This window comes from Oncorhynchus gorbuscha, unplaced genomic scaffold (assembly GCF_021184085.1).
Source record: "Oncorhynchus gorbuscha isolate QuinsamMale2020 ecotype Even-year unplaced genomic scaffold, OgorEven_v1.0 Un_scaffold_2268, whole genome shotgun sequence".
NCBI lineage: Eukaryota > Metazoa > Chordata > Actinopteri > Salmoniformes > Salmonidae > Oncorhynchus > Oncorhynchus gorbuscha.
In genome coordinates, this window is record NW_025745107.1 from 54,165 (window position 1) to 75,576 (window position 21,412).

Here is a 21,412-nt window from a genome sequence, read left to right on the forward strand (position 1 = left end):
GAGTAAAAGTCTAAAAGTATTGGGTTTTAAATATACGTAAGTATCAAAAGTAATTGTAATTGCTAAAATATACTTAAGTACTTTACACCACTGCATTTAAATATGGAGTAGGCACAAACCCTACAAAAAATAAACAACGACTGTGATTTACAGTTGGATGATTAATTAACAGTTCTAGTTGTTGTTGTTTTTTTTTATCATCCAGAAGCGTATTATTGCAAGGCCACCATTTAGGTAGTAGGCCATTCAAACCACAACAAAGCCATGCAACCAGTCATCGATATTTCTTTATTCGACTATTTTGGACTAGGGGTTAAAAAAAAAAAAAAAAAACGTATCCCAAAATCGGTAATTGATTTAGCGTCGACCAAGATGGCGGACCGAACGCCAGGTGCTTCGCAGAAATCTAGCGCAAAGGTGAATTTATTAATCGACATTTACTTGATGCATTGGCAATTAAACTCTATACGAACGGTCTATTGTAGTTTGTGTGGTTATAAACGTCGTGCAGTTATTGCCATACGTGTTCTTAATTGTAAAGGGCGTTTGTGTACGAAACGACCACTTAGCTAATTAACGCTAGCTAGCTAGCTACTGTAAGGGCCTGATACACCGGTATTTTCCTGTTTTCAAACATTGGACTGATTTCGCCATGTGTTTATCGAGTTAGCTGATTACTATTATAGCATTTGGCTCCATTTAGCTAGTTGCTGTGAGTTGGTGCTTGTTTTTGGTTGTTGCACCAGCGTGGATAATAAATAAATACTGGCTAGCTAACAATAGCCTCCACTAGTCCTTTGCCGTTTTGAGGCTGTAGCTGGTGGACAAAAAATCATTGGCCTCCTGACAGGCTGTGATAACTACCTTAGTTAGCTAAGCTACTGACAAACTCAACATTTCGATCATTCCAATTCAACAACACTTCAATACTATCCACAGTATTAGGAAATAGCCAGTTGGCTATTAGCTAGCTAGCAACAACCTGTCATTTCACCAGTTAGCATACTGTAAGCTGGCTGTTTCACAACTGTGTCTGTCAGGTCAGCGTGCAACCTCAAGGAAAATGCACAAATGAGTCTCTTAACTGTTATTGTAACGAGACATGTGAGTTCATTCAATTCTCTAGCTATCGATGTTGTCTTTATTTACATTTGTAGGCGCTACTAGAGAGCAAGTTGAAATCCTTCAGCATTGGCAAAACGGTCGTGCCCAAGAGGACCCTAAGCAAGAAGGAACAAGAGGAAATAAAAAAAAAGGTAAATATAAGTGTCAAAAATGTATTTCATGTTACAAGTTACAAGTTGTGGCCCAAACAAGGGATCAAATTGAAATCTGGATATTGCCCTCGTGTTTTTTTGGCAACATCCTAATGCACCTTGCATTTTTGATCATTCCAATGTGGATTCCTGTAGCCTGTTTGTTTTAAATTAGATTGTTGAATCAGTGTCGTGTATATTAGTGAAAATGGTAGCAAACGTTTTTGCAGCAGAAAGTACAATAAGTATTTATTACTGGACAAGTGCTCTGGTATTGTGAGATGGTATTGTTGTGAGAGATGTTGATGGTCTGGTCCTTGGCAGGAGGATGAGCGGGCAGCTGCAGAGATCTATGAAGAGTTCCTGGCTGCGTTCGAGGGAGGAGAGGGCAAGGTCAAGGCCTTTGTCCGGGGAGGCATTGCTAATGCAACTAAAGGTAAGTAGGACCAACTCAAACTGCACAAAACTATCAGGGATATTTTTTTAGCTAAATATTAAATGTGTAGATACAGTTGATGTCAGAAGTTTACATACACCTCAGCTAAATACATTTAAACTCAGATTTTCACAATTCCTGACATTTAATCCCAGTAAAAATTCACTGTTTTAAGTCAGTTAGAATCACCACTTTATTTTAAGAATGTGAAATGTCAGAATAATAGTAGAGAGAATGATTTATTTCTGCTTTTATTTCATTAATCACATTCCCAGTGGGTCAGAAGTTTACATACCCTCAATTAGTATTTGGTAGCATTGCCTTTAAATTGTTTAACTACGGTCAAACGTTTTGGGTTACCTTCCACAAGCTTCCCACAATAAGTTTGGTGAATTTTTTTCCTTGCTCACACAAGCTTTTTCAGTTCTGCCCACACATTTTCTGTACGATTGAGGTCAGGGCTTTGTGATGGCCACTCAAATACCTTGACTTTGTTGTCCTTAAGCCAGTTTGCCACAACTTTGGAAGTATGCTTGGGGTCATTGTCCATTTGAAAGATCCATTTGCAAGAAATCCTTACTGATGTCTTGAAATGTTGATTCAATATTCAATAATTATTTGTCCTCATGATGCCATTTCATTTGTGAAATTCACCAGTCCCTCCTGCAGCAAAGCACCCCCACAACATGATGCTGCCACCCCTGTGCTTCACGGTTGGGATGGTGTTCTTCAGCTTGCAAGCATCCCCCTTTTCCCTCCAAACATAATGATGGTCATTATGGCCAAACAGTTCTATTTTTGTTTCATCAGACCAGAGGACATTTCTCCAAAAAGTACAATCTTTGTCCCCATGTGCAGTTGCAAACCGTAGTCTGGCTTTTTTATGGCGCTTTTGGAGCAGTGGCTTCTTCCTTGCTGAGCGGCCTTTCAGGTTATGTTGATATATGACTTGTTTTACTGTGGATATAGATACGTTTGTCTTCACAAGGTCCTTTGCTGTTGTTCTGTGATTGATTTGCACTTTTCGCATCCAAAGTACGTTCATCTCTAGGAGACAGAACGCTTCTCCTTCCTGAGTGGTATGACGGCTGCGTGGTCCCATGGTGTTTATACTTGCGTGCGTGCTATTGTTTGTACAGATGAACGTGCTACCTTCAGGGGTTTGGAAATTGCTCCCAATGATGAAGCAGACTTGTGAAGGTTTACAAAAAAATTCTGCGGTCTTGGCTGATTTCTTTTGATTTTCCCATGATGTCAAGCAAAGAGGCACTGAGTTTGAAGGTAGGCCTTGAAATACATCCACAAGTACAACTCCAATTGACTCAAATTATGTCAATTAACCAATTCGAAGCTTCTCAAGCCATGACATAATTTTCTGGAATTTTCCAAGCTTTTTAAAGGCACAGTCAACTTAGTGTATCTAAACTTCTGATCCACTGGAATTGTGATACAGTGAATTTTAAGTAAAATAACTTCTCTAGGGTAGTGGACAGCATTGGGAATTGTGGATGAATAGCGTGCCCAAATTAAACTGCCTGCTACTCAGCCATAGAATATGCATATATTTAGTAGATTTGGATAGAAAATACTCTGAAGTTTCTAAAGCTGTTTGAATTATGTCTGACTATAACAGAACTCATATGTCAGGCAAAAACCTGAGAAGTGGGGAATCTGAGGTTTGTAGTTTTTCAACTCTTGGCCTATCGAATGCACCGTGTCTATGGGGTCATATTGCAATTCCTAAGGCCACTAGATGGCAACAGTCTTTAGAACCTTGTTTGAGGCTTCGACTCTGAAGTGGGGGCGAATGAGAGGGGAATGAGTCAGAGGTCTGCCAGAGAGGAACGAGCTGGCCAGGCTCGTTCACGTGAGACTTAGCTTGCGTTCCATTGCAATTCTACAGACAAAGGAATTCTCCAGTTGGAACATTATTGAAGATTTATGTTAAAAAAACATCCTAAAGATTGATTCTATACATCGTTTGACATGTTTCTACGGACTGTAACGGAACTTTCTGCTTCTAGTGATCACGTGTCATGAATTTGGATTACTGGGCTAAACGCGCGAACAAAAAGGAGGTATTTGGACATAAATGATGGACATTATCAAACAAAACAAATGTTTATTGTGCAACTGGGATTCCTGGGAGTGCATTCTGATGAAGATCATCAAAGGTAAGTGATTACTTCTAATGCTATTTTTGACTTCTGTTGACTCCAACATGGCGGATATCTGTTTGGCTTGATTTGTTGTCTGAGCGCTGTACTCAGATTATTGCATGGTGTGCTTTTTCCGTAAAGCTTTTTTGAAATCTGACAGAGCGGTTGGATTAAGGAGAAGTGGACCTAAAATTCCATGCAAAACCGTTGTATCTTTTATCAATGTTTATTATGAGTATTGATGTGGCTCTCTGCAAAATCACCGGATGTTTTGGAACTACTGAATGTAACGCGCCAATGTAAACTGAGATTTTTGGATATAAATATGAACTTTACCAAACAAAACATACATGTATTGTGTAACATGAAGTCCTATGAGTGTCATCTGATGATCATCAAAGGTTAGTGATTATTTTTATCTCTATTTCTGCTTTTTGTGACTCCTCTCTTTGCCTGGAAAAATGTCTGTGTTTTTGTGTGACTAGGTGGTGACCTAACATAAACGTGCTGACTTGCTTTCGTCGTAAAGCCTTTTTGAATTCGGACACTGTGGCTGGATTTACAACAAGTGTATCTTTAAAATGGTGTATGTTTGAGGAATTTTAATTATGGCATTTCTGTTGTTTTGAATTTGGCGCCCTGCAGTTTCACTGGCTGTTGACGAGGTGGGACGCTCACGTCCCACATAACCTAGTGAAGACAAGATGGTTACTAGTTTGTTAACAAGAAATTTGTGTAGTGGTTGAAAAACAAGTTATAATGACTCACACCTGTATGTATGTAAACTTCCGACTTCAACTGTACGTTGGGGAGTCAAATGATAATTTTCCATTGTCTCTGTGTATTGTATAAATACAGTTGTGAGGTATTGTACATTCTAGTAAAAAAAAAAAAAACTAGACTATCTTGTGTTGACATACTGTATGATTTTTCCTACAGAGGAGGCTGCTTCCGATGACAAGAAGGGCAAGCTGTATAAACCCAAGTCTCGCTTCGAAACAACAGCAGCAGAACCAGCGAAAAGCAGCTTCCTGCCTTTGGATACCCCTCCACAGTTTTTAACATTAGATAAAAAACATGTATGTATTATTGCAACAAGCATTTATTAACCAAAATAGGTAGTCCTTTTACTGGCTTCTTCAAAAATGAAGAAAAATAAACTTTAAAAAAAAAAATGTACTTTTCAGACACTGAAGAAAACAACTGAAAAGGGAAAGAAGAAAAGCAACCTAGAGCTCTTTAAAGAAGAACTGAAACAGTAAGCCATTTTCACATCCCTCGTCTTTTGCTCCGTGTTGTCACGAAAAGGGAGACAACGTGGAGATAAGGAATAACAAAATAATTATTAACTAAAGTAAACTAAATACAATTAACAATGGTGTCAGTAATCAGTGGTGTAAGTGAGTGTTTGCGTGTATAAATGTGATAATGATAATAGTGTTAAAAAGGTGCCAACGCAAAAAACAAAACAGCCACAAAAACGCCTAATCAAAATCTATCAGTGTGTCTGCATGGAGAGAGTCTCCTCAGTGAATGGGGAAGAGGTGTATTTATCCTGGGAAACACCCAGCCCAGGTGTGACCCATGTTGCTGACGACCCTCCCGGCTCCGCCCCACCGACATCCTATGAGCAAAGAGAGAGAATTCGGCAGACAGAGTGGGAGGGTCATCACAATGTACAGTCGTGGCCAAAAGTTTTGAGAATGACACAAATATTAATTTTCACAGTCTGCTGCCTCAGTTTGTATGATGGCAATGTGCATATACTCCAGAATGTTATGAAGAGTGATCAGATGAATTGCAATTAATTGCAAAGTCCCCCTTTACCATGCAAATTAACTGAATCCCCAAAAAACAGCTCCACTGCATTTTAGCCCTGCCACAAAAGGACCAGCTGGCATCATGTCAGTGATTCTCTCGTTAAAACAGGTGTGAGTGTTGACGAGGACAAGGCTGGAGATCACTCTGTCATGCTGATTGAGTTCGAATAACAGACTGGAAGCTTTAAATGCAAATGAACTTGGAATCATTGTTCTTCCTCTGTCAATCATGGTCACCTGCAAGGAAATAATAATATAATAATATAATAATAATAATAATAATAATAATAATATATATATAATAATAATTATAATTATAATAATAATAATATATGCTGATTTGAGTTTTATCCAACAGACTTACAGTCATGTGTGCATACATCAAAAGGATGGGTGGTCCCGGGGATCAACCCACTTCCCTGTCAATCATGGTCACCAACTGAGCTACACAGGACCACAAATGCGTGCCGTCATCACTGCTTTGCACAAAAAAGGCTTCACAGGCAAGGATATTCCTGACAGTAAGATTGCACCTAAATCAACCATTTATCGGATCATCAAGGACTTCTAGGAGAGTAATTCAATTGTGAGGAAGGCTTCAGGGCGCCCAAGAAAGTCCAGCAAGCGCCAGGACAGTCTCCTAAAGTTGATTCAGCTGCGGGATCGGGGCACTACTAGTACAGAGCTTGCTCAGGAATGGCAGCAGGCAGGTGTGAGTGCATCTGCACGCACAGTGAGGCAAAGAGTTTTGGAGGGTGGCCTGGTGTCAAGATGGGCAGCAAAGAAGCCACTTCTCTCCAGGAAAAACATCAGGGACAGACTGATATTCTGCAAAAAGGTACAGGGATTGGACTGCTGAGGACTGGGGTAAAGTAATTTTCTCTGAGGAATCCCCTTTCTGATTGTTTGGGGCATCCGGAAAAGAACTTGTCCAAAGAGGACAAGGTGAGCGCTACCATCAGTCCTGTGTCATGCCAACAGTAAAGCATCCTGAGACCATTCATGTGTGGGGTTGCTTCTCTGCCAAGGGAGTGGGATCACTCACACTTTTGCCTAAGAACACAGCCATGAATAAAGAATGGTACCAACACATCCTCCGAGAGCAACTTCTCCCAACCATCCAGGAACAGTTTGGTGAACAATGCCTTTTCCAACATGATGGAGCACCTTGCCATGAGGCAAAAGTGATAACTAAGTGGCTCTGGGAACAAAACATTGATATTTTGGGTCCATAACCAGGAAAGTCCCCAGGCCTTAATCCCATTGAGAACTTGTGGTTAATCCTCAAGAGGCGGGTGGACAAACAAAACCCCACAAATTTAGGCACTCCAAGCATTGATTATGCAAGTGGGCTCAGGATGTGGCCCAGAAGTTAATTGACAGGGCGGATTGCAGGGGTCTTGAAAAAGAAGGGTCAACACTGCAAATATTGACTCTTTGCATCAACTTCATGTAATTAGTCAATAAAAGCCTTTGACACTTATGAAATGCTTGTAATTATACTTCAGTATTCCATAGTAACTAACCCTAACCCATATCTGACAAAAATATCTAAAGACACTGAAGCAGCAAACTTTGTGAAAATTAATATTTGTGTCATTCTCAACTTTTGGCCACGACTGTACTTGTTTATTGCATTAGATTGCATAACATCGTATTCTCTGTCTGTATCTCTCAGAATACAGGAGGAGAGAGATGAAAGACACAAGATAAAAGGCAGAGTCAGTCGATTTGAACCTCTCTCTGGGATGGAGGGAAAACGCTCCTCAAGTAAGTGTCTGCTGTATGAGTACTGACAGGGAAAGGTTAGGCTGGAGTCCAAACTCATTTGCTCTGTTTCAATGGTCAAACAGAGCATGTCAGTTAAGATTTCAGGGTAGGAAACCGCTAGACTATCTAAAATACAAAAAGACCTTTTGGCTGACTGGCCCCCGCCTCTCAGACCCGTTGGCTGACTACCTAGAACCTCCCCCTCACTGACTGCCTAGAACCCCCGCCCCCCACACACACACATACACACTGTCTCGAATCCCCCATACTGACTCTCGTCCCCCTTCCTCCTCCTCATACTGACTCTCGTCCCCCCTCCTCATACTCTTGTCCCTCCTCCTCATCATACTGACTGTCGTCCCCCCCTCCTCCTCCTCATACTGACTCTCGTCCCCCCTCATCCTACTGACTGTCCCCCTAGCGTAGCCTAGTGGTTAGAGCGTTGGACTAGTAACTGGAAGGTTGCGAGTTCAAACCCCCGAGCTGACAAGGTACAAATCTGTCGTTCTGCCCCTGAACAGGCAGTTAACCCACTGTTCCCAGGCAGTCATTGAAAATAAGAATATGTTCTTAACTGACTTGCCTGGTTAAATAAAGGTTTAAAAAAATATATTTATAAAAAAATACTGACTTTCGTCCCCACTCCTCATACTGACTCTCGTCCCCCCTCCTCCTCATACTGACTCTCGTCCCCCCCTCCTCCTCATACTGACTCTCGTCCCCCTCCTCCTCATACTGACTCTCGTCCCCCCTCCTCCTCATACTGACTCTCGTCCCCCTCCTCCTCATACTGACTCTCGTCCCCCCTCCTCCTCATACTGACTCTCGTCCCCCTCCTCCTCATACTGACTCTCGCCCCCCCCCCTCCTCATACTGACTCTCGCCCCCCTCCTCATACTCTCGCTCATCCTCCTCCTCATACTGACTCTCGTTCATCCTCCTCCTCATACTGACTCTCGTACATCCTCCTCCTCATACTGACTCTCGTCCTTCCTCCTCCTCATACTCTCGTCCCCCCCTCCTCATACTGACTGTCCCCCCTCCTCATCATACTGACTCTCGTCCCCCTCCTCATCATACTGACTCTCGTACCCCCTCCTCCTCATCATACTGACTCTCGTCCCCCTCCTCCTCATCATACTGACTCTCGTCCCCCCTCCTCCTCATCATACTGACTCTCGTCCCCCTCCTCATACTGACTCTCGTCCCCCTCCTCATACTGACTCTCGTCCCCCCTCCTCATACTGACTCTCGTCCCCCCTCCCCCCCCCTCCCCATACTGACTCTCGTCCCCCTCCCCATACTGACTCTCGTCCCCCTCCCCATACTGACTCTCGTCCCCCCCCATACTGACTCTCGTCCCCCTCCCCATACTGACTCTCGTCCCCCTCCCCATACTGACTCTCGTCCCCCTCCCCATACTGACTCTCGTCCCCCTCCCCATACTGACTCTCCCCGTCCCCCTCCCCATACTGACTCTCGTCCCCCCTCCCCATACTGACTCTCGTCCCCCTCCCCATACTGACTCTCGTCCCCCTCCCCATACTGACTCTCGTCCCCCCTCCCCATACTGACTCTCGTCCCCCTCCCCATACTGACTCTCGTCCCCCCTCCCCATACTGACTCTCGTCCCCCTCCCCATACTGACTCTCGTCCCCCTCCCCATACTGACTCTCGTCCCCCTCCCCATACTGACTCTCGTCCCCCTCCCCATACTGACTCTCGTCCCCCTCCTCATACTGACTCTCCCCCCCCTCCTCATACTCTGCTCTCATCCTCCTCCTCATACTGACTCTCGTTCATCCTCCTCCTCATACTGACTCTCGTACATCCTCCTCCTCATACTGACTCTCGTCCTTCCTCCTCCTCATACTGTCCCCCCTCCTCATACTGACTGTCCCCCCTCCTCATCATACTGACTCTCGTCCCCCTCCTCATCATACTGACTCTCGTACCCCCTCCTCCTCATCATACTGACTCTCGTCCCCCTCCTCCTCATCATACTGACTCTCGTCCCCCCCTCCTCCTCATCATACTGACTCTCGTCCCCCCCTCCCATACTGACTCTCGTCCCCCTCCTCATACTGACTCTCGTCCCCCTCCTCATACTGACTCTCGTCCCCCTCCCCATACTGACTCTCGTCCCCCCCATACTGACTCTCGTCCCCCTCCCCATACTGACTCTCGTCCCCCTCCCCATACTGACTCTCGTCCCCCTCCCCATACTGACTCTCGTCCCCCTCCCCATACTGACTCTCGTCCCCCCTCCCCATACTGACTCTCGTCCCCCCTCCCCATACTGACTCTCGTCCCCCTCCCCATACTGACTCTCGTCCCCCTCCCCATACTGACTCTCGTCCCCCTCCCCATACTGACTCTCGTCCCCCTCCCCATACTGACTCTCGTCCCCCTCCCCATACTGACTCTCGTCCCCCCTCCCCATACTGACTCTCGTCCCCCCTCCCCATACTGACTCTCGTCCCCCTCCCCATACTGACTCTCGTCCCCCTCCCCATACTGACTCTCGTCCCCCTCCCCATACTGACTCTCGTCCCCCTCCCCATACTGACTCCGTCCCCCTCCCCATACTGACTCTCGTCCCCCCTCCCCATACTGACTCCTCGTCCCCCCTCCCCATACTGACTCTCGTCCCCCTCCCCATACTGACTCTCGTCCCCCTCCCCATACTGACTCTCGTCCCCCCTCCCCATACTGACTCTCGTCCCCCCTCCCCATACTGACTCTCGTCCCCCTCCCCATACTGACTCTGGTCCCCCCTCCCCATACTGACTCTCGTCCCCCCTCCCCATACTGACTCTCGTCCCCCTCCCCATACTGACTCTCGTCCCCCTCCCCATACTGACTCTCGTCCCCCTCCCCATACTGACTCTCGTCCCCCTCCCCATACTGACTCTCGTCCCCCCCTCCCCATACTGACTCTCGTCCCCCTCCCCATACTGACTCTCGTCCCCCCTCCCCATACTGACTCTCGTCCCCCTCCCCATACTGACTCTCGTCCCCCTCCCCATACTGACTCTCGTCCCCCTCCCCATACTGACTCTCGTCCCCCCCCTCCCCATACTGACTCTCGTCCCCCTCCCCATACTGACTCTCGTCCCCCTCCCCATACTGACTCTCGTCCCCCTCCCCATACTGACTCGTCCCCCTCCCCATACTGACTCTCGTCCCCCCTCCCCATACTGACTCTCGTCCCCCCCTCCCCATACTGACTCTCGTCCCCCTCCCCATACTGACTCTCGTCCCCCTCCCCATACTGACTCTCGTCCCCCCTCCCCATACTGACTCTCGTCCCCCTCCCCATACTGACTCTCGTCCCCCCCCATACTGACTCTGTATAGATGAATGAGATGCTGTCCCCTCCCCATACTGACTCTCTAGACAGGTCCCCCCCTCCCCATACTGACTCTCGTCCCCCTCCCCATACTGACTCTCGTCCCCCTCCCCATACTGACTCTCGTCCCCCTCCCCATACTGACTCTCGTCCCCCTCCCCATACTGACTCTCGTCCCCCTCCCCATACTGACTCTCGTCCCCCTCCCCATACTGACTCTCGTCCCCCTCCCCACACTGACTCTCGTCCCCCTCCCCACACTGACTCTCGTCCCCCTCCCCACACTGACTCTCGTCCCCCCCCTCCCCACAATGACTCTCGCCCCCTCCCCATACTGACTCTCGCCCCCTCCCCATACTGACTCTCGCCCCCCTCCCCCATACTGACTCTCGCCCCCCTCCCCATACTGACTCTCGTCCCCCCTCATCATACTGACTCTCGTCCCCCTCATCATACTGACTCTCGTCCCCCCTCATCATACTGACTCTCGCCCCCCTCATCATACTGACTCTCAACCCCCCTCCCCCTACTGACTCTCGCCCCCTCCCCCTACTGACTCTCGCCCCCTCCCCCTACTGACTCTCGCCCCCTCCTCCTACTGACTTCCCCCCTCCTCCACGCCCCTCATGCCAACTACCTCCGTCCTCCTCCTCCTACTGACTGCCCCCCCTCCTCCACGCCCCTCGTGCCAACTGCCTCTGTCCTCCTCCCACCACATTTCCACTTCGCTGGGAAACAACATTTATCCTGCTTTTCTGCTTTTTTTAGTGGATGGTTCTTCAAGAAGAAACCGTCCGTCCAGTGGTAATTTGATAACTTAATACCGTGGGTTGCTTTTAATATCTACGTCTCACTGAGTTAATCTATTATAGAAGGACTTCTCTGCTCTGCTCTCTCTGCAGTTCTGGATGACTCGGCACCTGGTTCCCATGACGTTGGAGACCCCTCTACGACTAACTTATATCTCGGAAACATCAACCCACAGGTAAACCTTTTTTGTGGTTTAGAAATTGCTTCTAAATATGTTGTATGAATGTATTATTTTCCTAATGGAATATTTTAGTAACTGAATTGCTACTAATATATTGTATTACTGAGGATATTCCAATGTAAAATGACACCAATAACAACAAGTCCCTGCCTCCCGCTCTGTGTTCTTCTGGTTGCTGTATAGATGAATGAGGAGATGCTGTGTCAGGAGTTTGGGCGTTATGGCCCTCTGGCCAGCGTGAAGATCATGTGGCCGCGGACGGACGAGGAGAGGGCCAGGGAGAGGAACTGTGGCTTTGTTGCCTTTATGAACCGGAGGGATGCGGAGAGAGCTCTGAAGAACCTCAACGGTATTCAAGCTTTATCACACCACTGACCCACAATGCAACTTCACTTACATTACATCAATTAACACTTCTGCCTCCTGGGATTTCCTTTTGCACTGTGGGACATGGGAGTTGTAGAGTACACCAGCAGGTATCACATGTATTCAACCCCCTTTTGACTTTTTCCATATTTTGTTGTTTTAGAGCCTGAATATAAAATGGACTAAATTAAGGGTTTGTGTCACGACACTGGCCGACACACAATACCTCATAATGTCAATGTGGAATTATGTTTCTATACAGTTTTACAAGTTGTTAAAAAAAAATAGATGAAATATCTTGAATATCAATAAGTAATCAATCCCTTTGTTAAGGCAAACCTAAATACGTTTGGGAGTGAAAATGTACTTAACGAATCACAAAGTAAGTTGCATTGACTACCCCATCTCTGTACCCCAAACATACAATTATCTGTAAGGTCCCTCAATTTAGTATTGAATTTCAATCACTCTTCAACCACAAAGACTAGAGACGTTTTCCAATGCCTTGTAAAGAAGGGTACTGATTGGTAGACGTGTAAAAATTATATATATATATATATATTAATAATGACACTGAATATCCCTTTGAGCATGGTGAAGTTATTAATTAGGGTTTGGATGGTGTATCAATAAACCCAAAAATACAGGTGTCCCTCCTAACTCAGTTGCCAGAGAGGAAGGAAACCGCTCAGGAATTTCACCATGTGGCCAACGGTGACATTTAAAACAATTAAGAGTTTAATGGTTATGATATGAAAACTGATAATGGATCAAAAACCTTGTCAACATTAACGCTTGTCCTCTTGCCCGCGGGGGCAAGTGAAAACATTTGTTGGACAAGCAGAATCTAGATTTAATTTTGTCCGGTTGGACAAGCAGATTCTAGATTTAATTTTGTCCTGTTGGACAAGCAGATTCTAGATTTTATTTTGTCCGGTTGGACAAGCAGATTCTAGATTTTATTTTGTCCGGTTGGACAAGCAGATTCTAGATTTTATTTTGTCCGGTTGGACAAGCAGATTCTAGATTTTATTTTGTCCGGTTGGACAAGCAGATTCTAGATTTTATTTTGTCCGGTTGGACAAGCAGATTCTAGATTTTATTTTGTCCGGTTGGACAAGCAGATTCTAGATTTTATTTTGTCCGGTTGGACAAGCAGATTCTAGATTTTATTTTGTCCGGTTGGACAAGCAGATTCTAGATTTTAATTTTGTCCGGTTGGACAAGCAGATTCTAGATTTAATTTTGTCCGGTTGGACAAGCAGATTCTAGATTTAATTTTGTCCGGTTGGACAAGCAGATTCTAGATTTAATTTTGTCCGGTTGGACAAGCAGATTCTAGATTTTATTTTGTCCGGTTGGACAAGCAGATTCTAGATTTTAATTTTGTCCGGTTGGACAAGCAGATTCTAGATTTAATTTTGTCCGGTTGGACAAGCAGATTCTAGATTTAATTTTGTCCGGTTGGACAAGCAGATTCTAGATTTAATTTTGTCCGGTTGGACAAGCAGATTCTAGATTTAATTTTGTCCGGTTGGACAAGTAAAACAAATCATGCAAAAAATCACTATCAAATAATTAGGCTCCGATCATAATGGGATCAAAGTGTCCTCTTGATGCAGCGTTTGGCTCACTGTCCTCCCAATCGCTGCAGAGTGCATCGCAGTATAACGATTGTAGGCCTTGCATTGCCAGGCAAGAGCGGTCTTTCAATCATGCAGTCGCAAGATGCATTTTTGAGATCAAAGCGCATTTGTTGTTGACAATTGCTAGCGAGTTATTTGCCCAGTCATAGCACGTTTTTGGTCAGCAATTAAAATCCTTGAAAATTCATGCTGTGTGCATCACCTGCGTGTGTGCCAGTGGGCCTGTAGCTAGAGGAGAGAGAGGCATTGTGCAGCAGATCAATTATTTCTTTAAAATGATGATACACAACAGACTCACTAACCAGCCAAACTACACAATATATTTAGAATTGTCTATCTGGCTAGTTATCTATTAGCATGCATTAATGTCATGTCTCATGTCCTAAAATAACAGAGGCCAACACACAGTTGATGAAACCAATGTTGCATAATCCAGTTGTAGAATCGTCTCTCAAGCGATCATAATTGGCTAGGATTCTACTTCTAATTGGCTAGGATTCTACTTCTAATTGGCTAGGATTCTACTCTATTCAATACTGGCCATGTAATTCTGACGAAGTAAAAAATAAAATTAAAATAAAAAAACATTCTTAGAATAGCCCTAATTGACAATGAACTCCTATGCTGTCATGATCTCCCCTGAACACTGAATATTTTAACCTTCGTTAATTACACTTCACCCACCTTAGCCTGTTTCATTGAAATATTTTAGAATTATTTTTATAAGGACAATGTATTTGGTGGTAATTGCAATGTTGCAGGGTGGCCAACCCTCCTCCTGGAGAGTCCAGGAGAGCTGCTGAGCATGCAGGGTTTTACTCCAGCCCTGCTCGAACATACCACATTGTAAAAAATATATATATATATATTTACAATATACTGCTACTGCTCAACAGGACCTTGATAAGCTGACTCTGTGTTTGAGCAGGGTTTGATCAAAAGCCTGCACCTCCAGTAGCTCTCCAGATGGAGTGTTGACGGATCAGATTTATCAGTGCAGTGTTTTTACTTTGGGGGGGGGGTTAAGTGTCTTGCTCAAGACCAGAACGGAAGGACATATGATGCATGTGATCAGCAGCCTTCCATTGTCAATGCCAGTGATAATAATGGTTATTTTGTGAAGTGGTTCCTTGTATCATACAACATGACCATGACATTGGAAACAGCAGCTGATTCGGTAGAATTGCTAGTAAGATCAGATGTGGTGGAAGGTTACTTGTGTTTTTATTTTTAAGATAATATTTTTGTGCTGCATCCAGGGAAGATGATGATGAACTTTGAGATGAAGCTGGGCTGGGGTAAAGGTGTACCCATCCCACCTCACCCAATCTACATCCCCCCGTCCATGGTGGAGAACACCCTCCCTCCGCCCCCCTCCGGCCTGCCCTTCAACGCACAGACCCGCGAGAGGCTGAAGAACCCCAACGCCGTCATGCTCCCTCCGCCCAAGAACAAGGAGGAATTCGACAAGGTAATTCGCCGTGTCTGGGATGTTGCTGTATTAGGCCTGTGTGTACCAGTGTTTTAGAAGTATTTTGGTAGACCTAGGCCTACTTAGGCCATTGGCCAGCCAGTGATGTTTTTTTGGGGGGGGCATATCGTCTACTAGTCATAGGTTTGTTCCAATTTTTAAAATGTCTACTTTTAATTGAGGTGAGATTTTGAACTTCTGTTTTCCTAGCTGGGCTAGAAGGAAAGTCATTTAAGATGACAATACAGGAACAAAATGGCTGTGTAGAGAGGTGTGTGTGTGTGTTTAGTCTAAATAAAAAACGCAGTGGTAAGTTGTGTGGGAATTTTAAGAACTGTGTACATTTGACCTTTTTAGTAAAAATTGACAGCAGTAAAAAAGGAAAGTTGTTTTTCATATGATGCAGTTTATAATGCATTTTATATTTTATATCTTTCACCTGTTGCCTTTTTAATAATACTCACATATTCTATGTTTATTATCTGATGTGACTTCATATACAGACTCTGTCCCAAGCCATAGTCAAAGTGGTTATCCCAACAGAAAGGTACATGTTTTTACTTTTTAAAATTGGTGTAAAAACGTATATAAAAACAACCCGTAATGAATAAACCCACATTTTTAAAGTTTGATCAATTACATCTCTGCATGCTACAGGGGTCGTTCAGTATGGGTGAGCAATGGTTGAGGCAAGCACAAGTAGGCTTATCACCCCATGAGGTTTAATGCTAGCAGACGTAGCCTTATAGTCCCATCAGGTTTAATGCTAGCAGACCTAGCCTTATAGTCCCATCAGGTTTAATGCTAGCAGACGTAGCCAAAGAGCCCCATCAGGTTTAATGCTAGCAGACGTAGCCTTATAGTCCCATCAGGTTTAATGCTAGCAGACGTAGCCAAAGAGCCCCATCAGGTTTAATGCTAGCAGACATTACATTTACATTTAAGTCATTTAGCAGACTCTCTTATCCAGAGCGACTTACAAATTGGTGCATTCACCTTATGACATCCCGTGGAACAGTCACTTTACAGACGTAGCCTTATAGTCCCATGAGGTTTAATGCTAGCAGACGTAGCCTTATAGTCCCATGAGGTTTAATGCTAGCAGACGTAGCCTTATAGTCCCATCAGGTTTAATGCTAGCAGATGTAGCCAAAGAGCCCCATCAGGTTTAATGCTAGCAGACGTAGCCAAAGAGCCCCATCAGATTTAATGCTAGCAGACGTAGCCAAAGAGCCCCATCAGGTTTAATGCTAGCAGACGTAGCCAAAGAGCCCCATCAGGTTTAATGCTAGCAGACGTAGCCAAAGAGTCCCATCAGGTTTAATGCTAGCAGACGTAGCCTTATAGTCCCATCAGGTTTAATGCTAGCAGACGTAGCCAAAGAGCCCCATCAGGTTTAATGCTAGCAGACGTAGCTTTATAGTCCCATCAGGTTTAATGCTAGCAGACGTAGCCTTATAGTCCCATCAGGTTTAATGCTAGCAGACGTAGCCAAAGAGCCCCATCAGGTTTAATGCTAGCAGACGTAGCCAAAGAGCCCCATCAGGTTTAATGCTAGCAGACGTAGCCAAAGAGCCCCTTCAGGTTTAATGCTAGCAGACTGCAAGATGCTCATTCCTACAGCACACCTTTGGCTTCCTGCCACCACAGTGTCCATATGCTGATCTCTTCACACATTTATCCAACTCTCCCTGCAAACATCAATACAGTCCGTGAACCACCATGCCATTACTTGTTTGATGGTATAGAGGACATTAAAAGCATTTTCACTACACTATATCACCACTCACATGCATAGGCTAATAATATCCATGTTATGACGCTAGCTACATATTACACTCTCACATGACGTACATACCATACCATTCTGGTAGTAGTTGGGTTCTTTAGAGTGACCGGTCCTGCCCTCTGACTATTGCTCACTCCCACCGACACGCCCCCTTGGCCTCTGTCATCCAATCACGGGCTCAGCAACACCTGGCCCCAGCTCAGACATCCAATCCAAACCTCCCATTAGTCTCAGTGACCTTTGACATTGGCCTTGGTGAGCAGAACAAGTTGAACTGTCTGCGGCAGCGAGGGACCTGAAAGCATCATGGGATGGATTGGGAAAGTATACAGAATTTTACCCACCATGCATTGGTAGGATCAGCTCCAATACTATCTCATCAATGTGATTTGTGTTGTCTACAAATAAATTAAAGACATCCTGTGTTTTTTTTTGTTGGCCACTAATTTGTCCAACATGCACCAATATTAGAATACTCTTGAGGCCTAATTCACCCATTTACACATTGGTATTTATTCATACATCATCAACTAGTGATTCATAATGACCAATAGAGGGTCTTTTTGTTATGTAGCCTATTTAGACCAACAATCCTGTACTGCTTTGGTTCTTCCAGCCAGTCAGGAGTTCAGGGTGGATTTGACAGGCACTGTATTGGCTGATACGTCACTCAATAAAGAGTCACTCAAACCTCTCTATCACACTTGTATTATTATCCAGCTTCTCTGTCCTCCCTTCCTTCTAGTCTTTACTGTGGGGAGATGGTAGTTAGCATTGCCTGTTATATTGATTCATAAAGGCCCATGCATGCTTATGTAACTAGTAGAAGTAATAACTAGTGTTTTGTTTTTAGACTGTTAATGGCTCTTAAAATTGATTTTGAAGGTCTTTTTATAATATCAGAAATGCTAAGGTCAAACATTTAGGAAGAGGTTTCTTCCATCATTCTTACACATTAGATTACTTCATGTAGTCAAACAATACAATTTAAGAAATAGTTCAAGTTTAATCGTCTAGTACAGCGTTTCCCAAACTCAGTCCTGGAGACCCCCAAGGTGTGCACGTTTTGGTTTTTGTCCTATCACTACACAGCTGATTCAAGTAATGAACTCAAAGCTTTGATTATTTGAATCAGCTGGAGCAACAACAACAAAAAACCTCCAAAAAACGTGTACCCCTTAGGGGGGTCTCCAGGACCGAGTTTGTGAAACCCTGGTCTAGTACATCTGGATGTGTTGTGATAGCGTGTAGACCAGAGGCTGTTTCTAGGTCTCACAAGCAGACAGACAGGCCTCAGGAGAAGAAGGGTCGTCTGCTCTGAATCAGTTTTGTTTTAACTGTGTTTTTCTTCTAGGAATTTGCTCTCTCTCATCCACCGAATGATCGAGTTTGTGGTGCGCGAAGGCCCCATGTTCGAAGCCATGATCATGAATCGAGAGCTCAGCAATCCCATGTACCGGTATGTTTTCGTGTCTCCTATGATCACCGGTTTGATTATGTCATGTACCATTAGTGTATTTTGTTCGTCAACAAGTTGACTTGTTAGTCATTGTGTTGTCTCTGTTGGGCAGGTTTCTGTTTGAGAACCAGAGCCCAGCACATGTGTACTACCGCTGGAAACTCTACTCCATACTACAGGTCAGTATGGACCAGCCCCCTTCTCCTGCATCACATCCTCCCCTTTTACCTTCTCCTTTATCACCTCTGATGTCTGTCCTTTTTTAAAAACCTTTATTTAACTAGACAAATCAATTAATTAAGAACAAAATCTTATTTTCAATGACGGCCTAGGAACAGTGGGTTAACTGCCTTGTTCAGGGGCAGAACGACAGATATTTTTACCTTGCTGCCTTTAAATGACTGGTTAGGTCAAACATGTCTGTTCCCTCATGATTGGTTAGGTCAAACATGTCTGTCCTCTCATGATTGGTTAGGTCAAACATGTCTGTCCTCTCATGATTGGTTAGGTCAAACATGCTTGTCCTCTCATGATTGGTTAGGTCAAACATGTCTGTCCCCTCATGATTGGTTAGGTCAAACATGCTTGTCCCCTCATGATTGGTTAGGTCAAACATGCTTGTCCTCTCATGATTGGTTAGGTCAAACATGCTTGTCCTCTCATGATTGGTTAGGTCAAACATGCTTGTCCTCTCATGATTGGTTAGGTCAAACATGCTTGTCCTCTCATGATTGGTTAGGTCAAACATGCTTGTCCCCTCATGATTGGTTAGGTCAAACATGCTTGTCCTCTCATGATTGGTTAGGTCAAACATGCTTGTCCTCTCATGATTGGTTAGGTCAAACATGCTTGTCCTCTCATGATTGGTTAGGTCAAACATGTCTGTCCTCTCATGATTGGTTAGGTCAAACATGTCTGTCCTCTCATGATTGGTTAGGTCAAACATGCTTGTCCTCTCATGATTGGTTAGGTCAAACATGCTTGTCCCCACATGATTGGTTAGGTCAAACATGCTTGTCCCCTCATGATTGGTTAGGTCAAACATGCTTGTCCTCTCATGATTGGTTAGGTCAAACATGCTTGTCCTCTCATGATTGGTTAGGTCAAACATGCTTGTCCTCTCATGATTGGTTAGGTCAAACATGTCTGTCCTCTCATGATTGGTTAGGTCAAACATGTCTGTCCTCTCATGATTGGTTAGGTCAACCATGTCTGTCCTCTCATGATTGGTTAGGTCAAACATGTCTGTCCTCTTAATATTGTCACATTGAAAAGGAGGAAGAAGAGGCATTGTTCAACTTGCTAATGTTTGATACCCTGAACAATGTCCTTGTTGTCTAATCTAATATGAATGATGTCCTAACCCCCCACAGGGAGAAGCGCCAACAAAATGGCGGACGGACGAATACCGCATGTTCAAGAACGGCTCGTTGTGGCGCCCTCCTCCCCTCAACCCCTACCTACACGGCAACTTTGAAGAGGGGGAGGAGCCAGAGGAGGAAGAGGAGGAGCCTGGGAAGAAAGGATGCTTAAAAGAGGAGTATGTTCCCCGTGTTTGTTATGTCATTAACATATTGGTATTCTCTAATGAACAAATGCACAAAGAATCTGGTGAAGCAACGAGTCAACCTTGGCCTTCGTTAGTCCACACAGAAAGACCTGGAGAAACTCCCGGCACATAGGCATTGGCTTAATCAGCTTATTCTACCAAGCAATCATCTCCCACAACAACCTCCCCGTACGCAAGCATAGAGCCATGCCTTGCAGTCATGTGATTCGCAAAAATTTTATTATGACAAATTATTTACTCAGTAGGTCAGTCCCATATAATTCAATGTTCACTAAGGCTAACTTTCAATTTCTTGATGTACCAGGCTTAAATGTGCTGTGCACAATAGCATGTGGTTGAAGTTACTCTCACCGTCACACTAAAGACCCTGAGATAGACTATTGTCCTGTCCAGGGGGTGTCCTGTACATCACGCTGCCTCACACTACAGAAACAGGAGATAGACTATTGTCCTGTCCAGGGGGTGTCCTGTACATCACGCTGCCTCACACTACAGAAACAGGAGATAGACTAGTGTCCTGTCCAGGGGGTGTACTGGTACATCACGCTGCCTCACACTACAGAAACAGGAGATAGACTAGTGTCCTGTCCAGGGGGTGTCCTGTACGTCACGCTGCCTCACACTACAGAAACAGGAGATAGACTAGTGTCCTGTCCAGGGGGTGTCCTGTACATCACGCTGCCTCACACTACAGAAACAGGAGATAGACTAGTGTCCTGTCCAGGGGATGTACTGGTACATCACGCTGCCTCACACTACAGAAACAGGAGATAGACTAGTGTCCTGTCCAGGGGGTGTCCTGTACATCACGCTGCCTCACACTACAGAAACAGGAGATAGACTAATGTCCTGTCCAGGGGTGTCCTGTACATCACGCTGCCTCACACTACAGAAACAGGAGATAGACTAGTGTCCTGTCCAGGGGGTGTCCTGTACGTCACGCTGCCTCACACTACAGAAACAGGAGATAGACTAGTGTCCTGTCCAGGGGATGTACTGGTACATCACGCTGCCTCACACTACAGAAACAGGAGATAGACTAGTGTCCTGGTACATCACGCTGCCTCACACTACAGAAACAGGAGATAGACTAGTGTCCTGGTACATCACGCTGCCTCACACTACAGAAACAGGAGATAGACTAGTGTCCTGTACATCACGCTGCCTCACACTACAGAAACAGGAGATAGACTATTGTCCTGTCCAGGGGGTGTCCTGTACATCACGCTGCCTCACACTACAGAAACAGGAGATAGACTAGTGTCCTGTCCAGGGGGTGTACTGGTACATCACGCTGCCTCACACTACAGAAACAGGAGATAGACTA

General features: G+C 44.9%; 1 protein-coding gene across 1 annotated transcript; it reads left to right on the forward strand.

Annotated features, from left to right (window-relative positions):
- Window positions 1-352: 352 nt before the first annotated feature.
- On the forward strand, window positions 353-20,055 carry LOC124017481 (U2 snRNP-associated SURP motif-containing protein-like; the record flags this gene model as incomplete). Its single annotated transcript, XM_046332693.1, has 14 exons — window positions 353-417; window positions 1,158-1,256; window positions 1,581-1,692; window positions 4,791-4,930; window positions 5,039-5,109; window positions 7,350-7,441; window positions 11,562-11,597; window positions 11,696-11,778; window positions 11,968-12,133; window positions 15,056-15,267; window positions 15,771-15,814; window positions 18,411-18,515; window positions 18,628-18,694; window positions 19,889-20,055. Coding segments are annotated over exons 1-14 (1,439 nt in total), but the record flags the coding sequence as incomplete, so codon positions are not given.
- Between the last annotated feature and the right edge of the window lie 1,357 nt (window positions 20,056-21,412).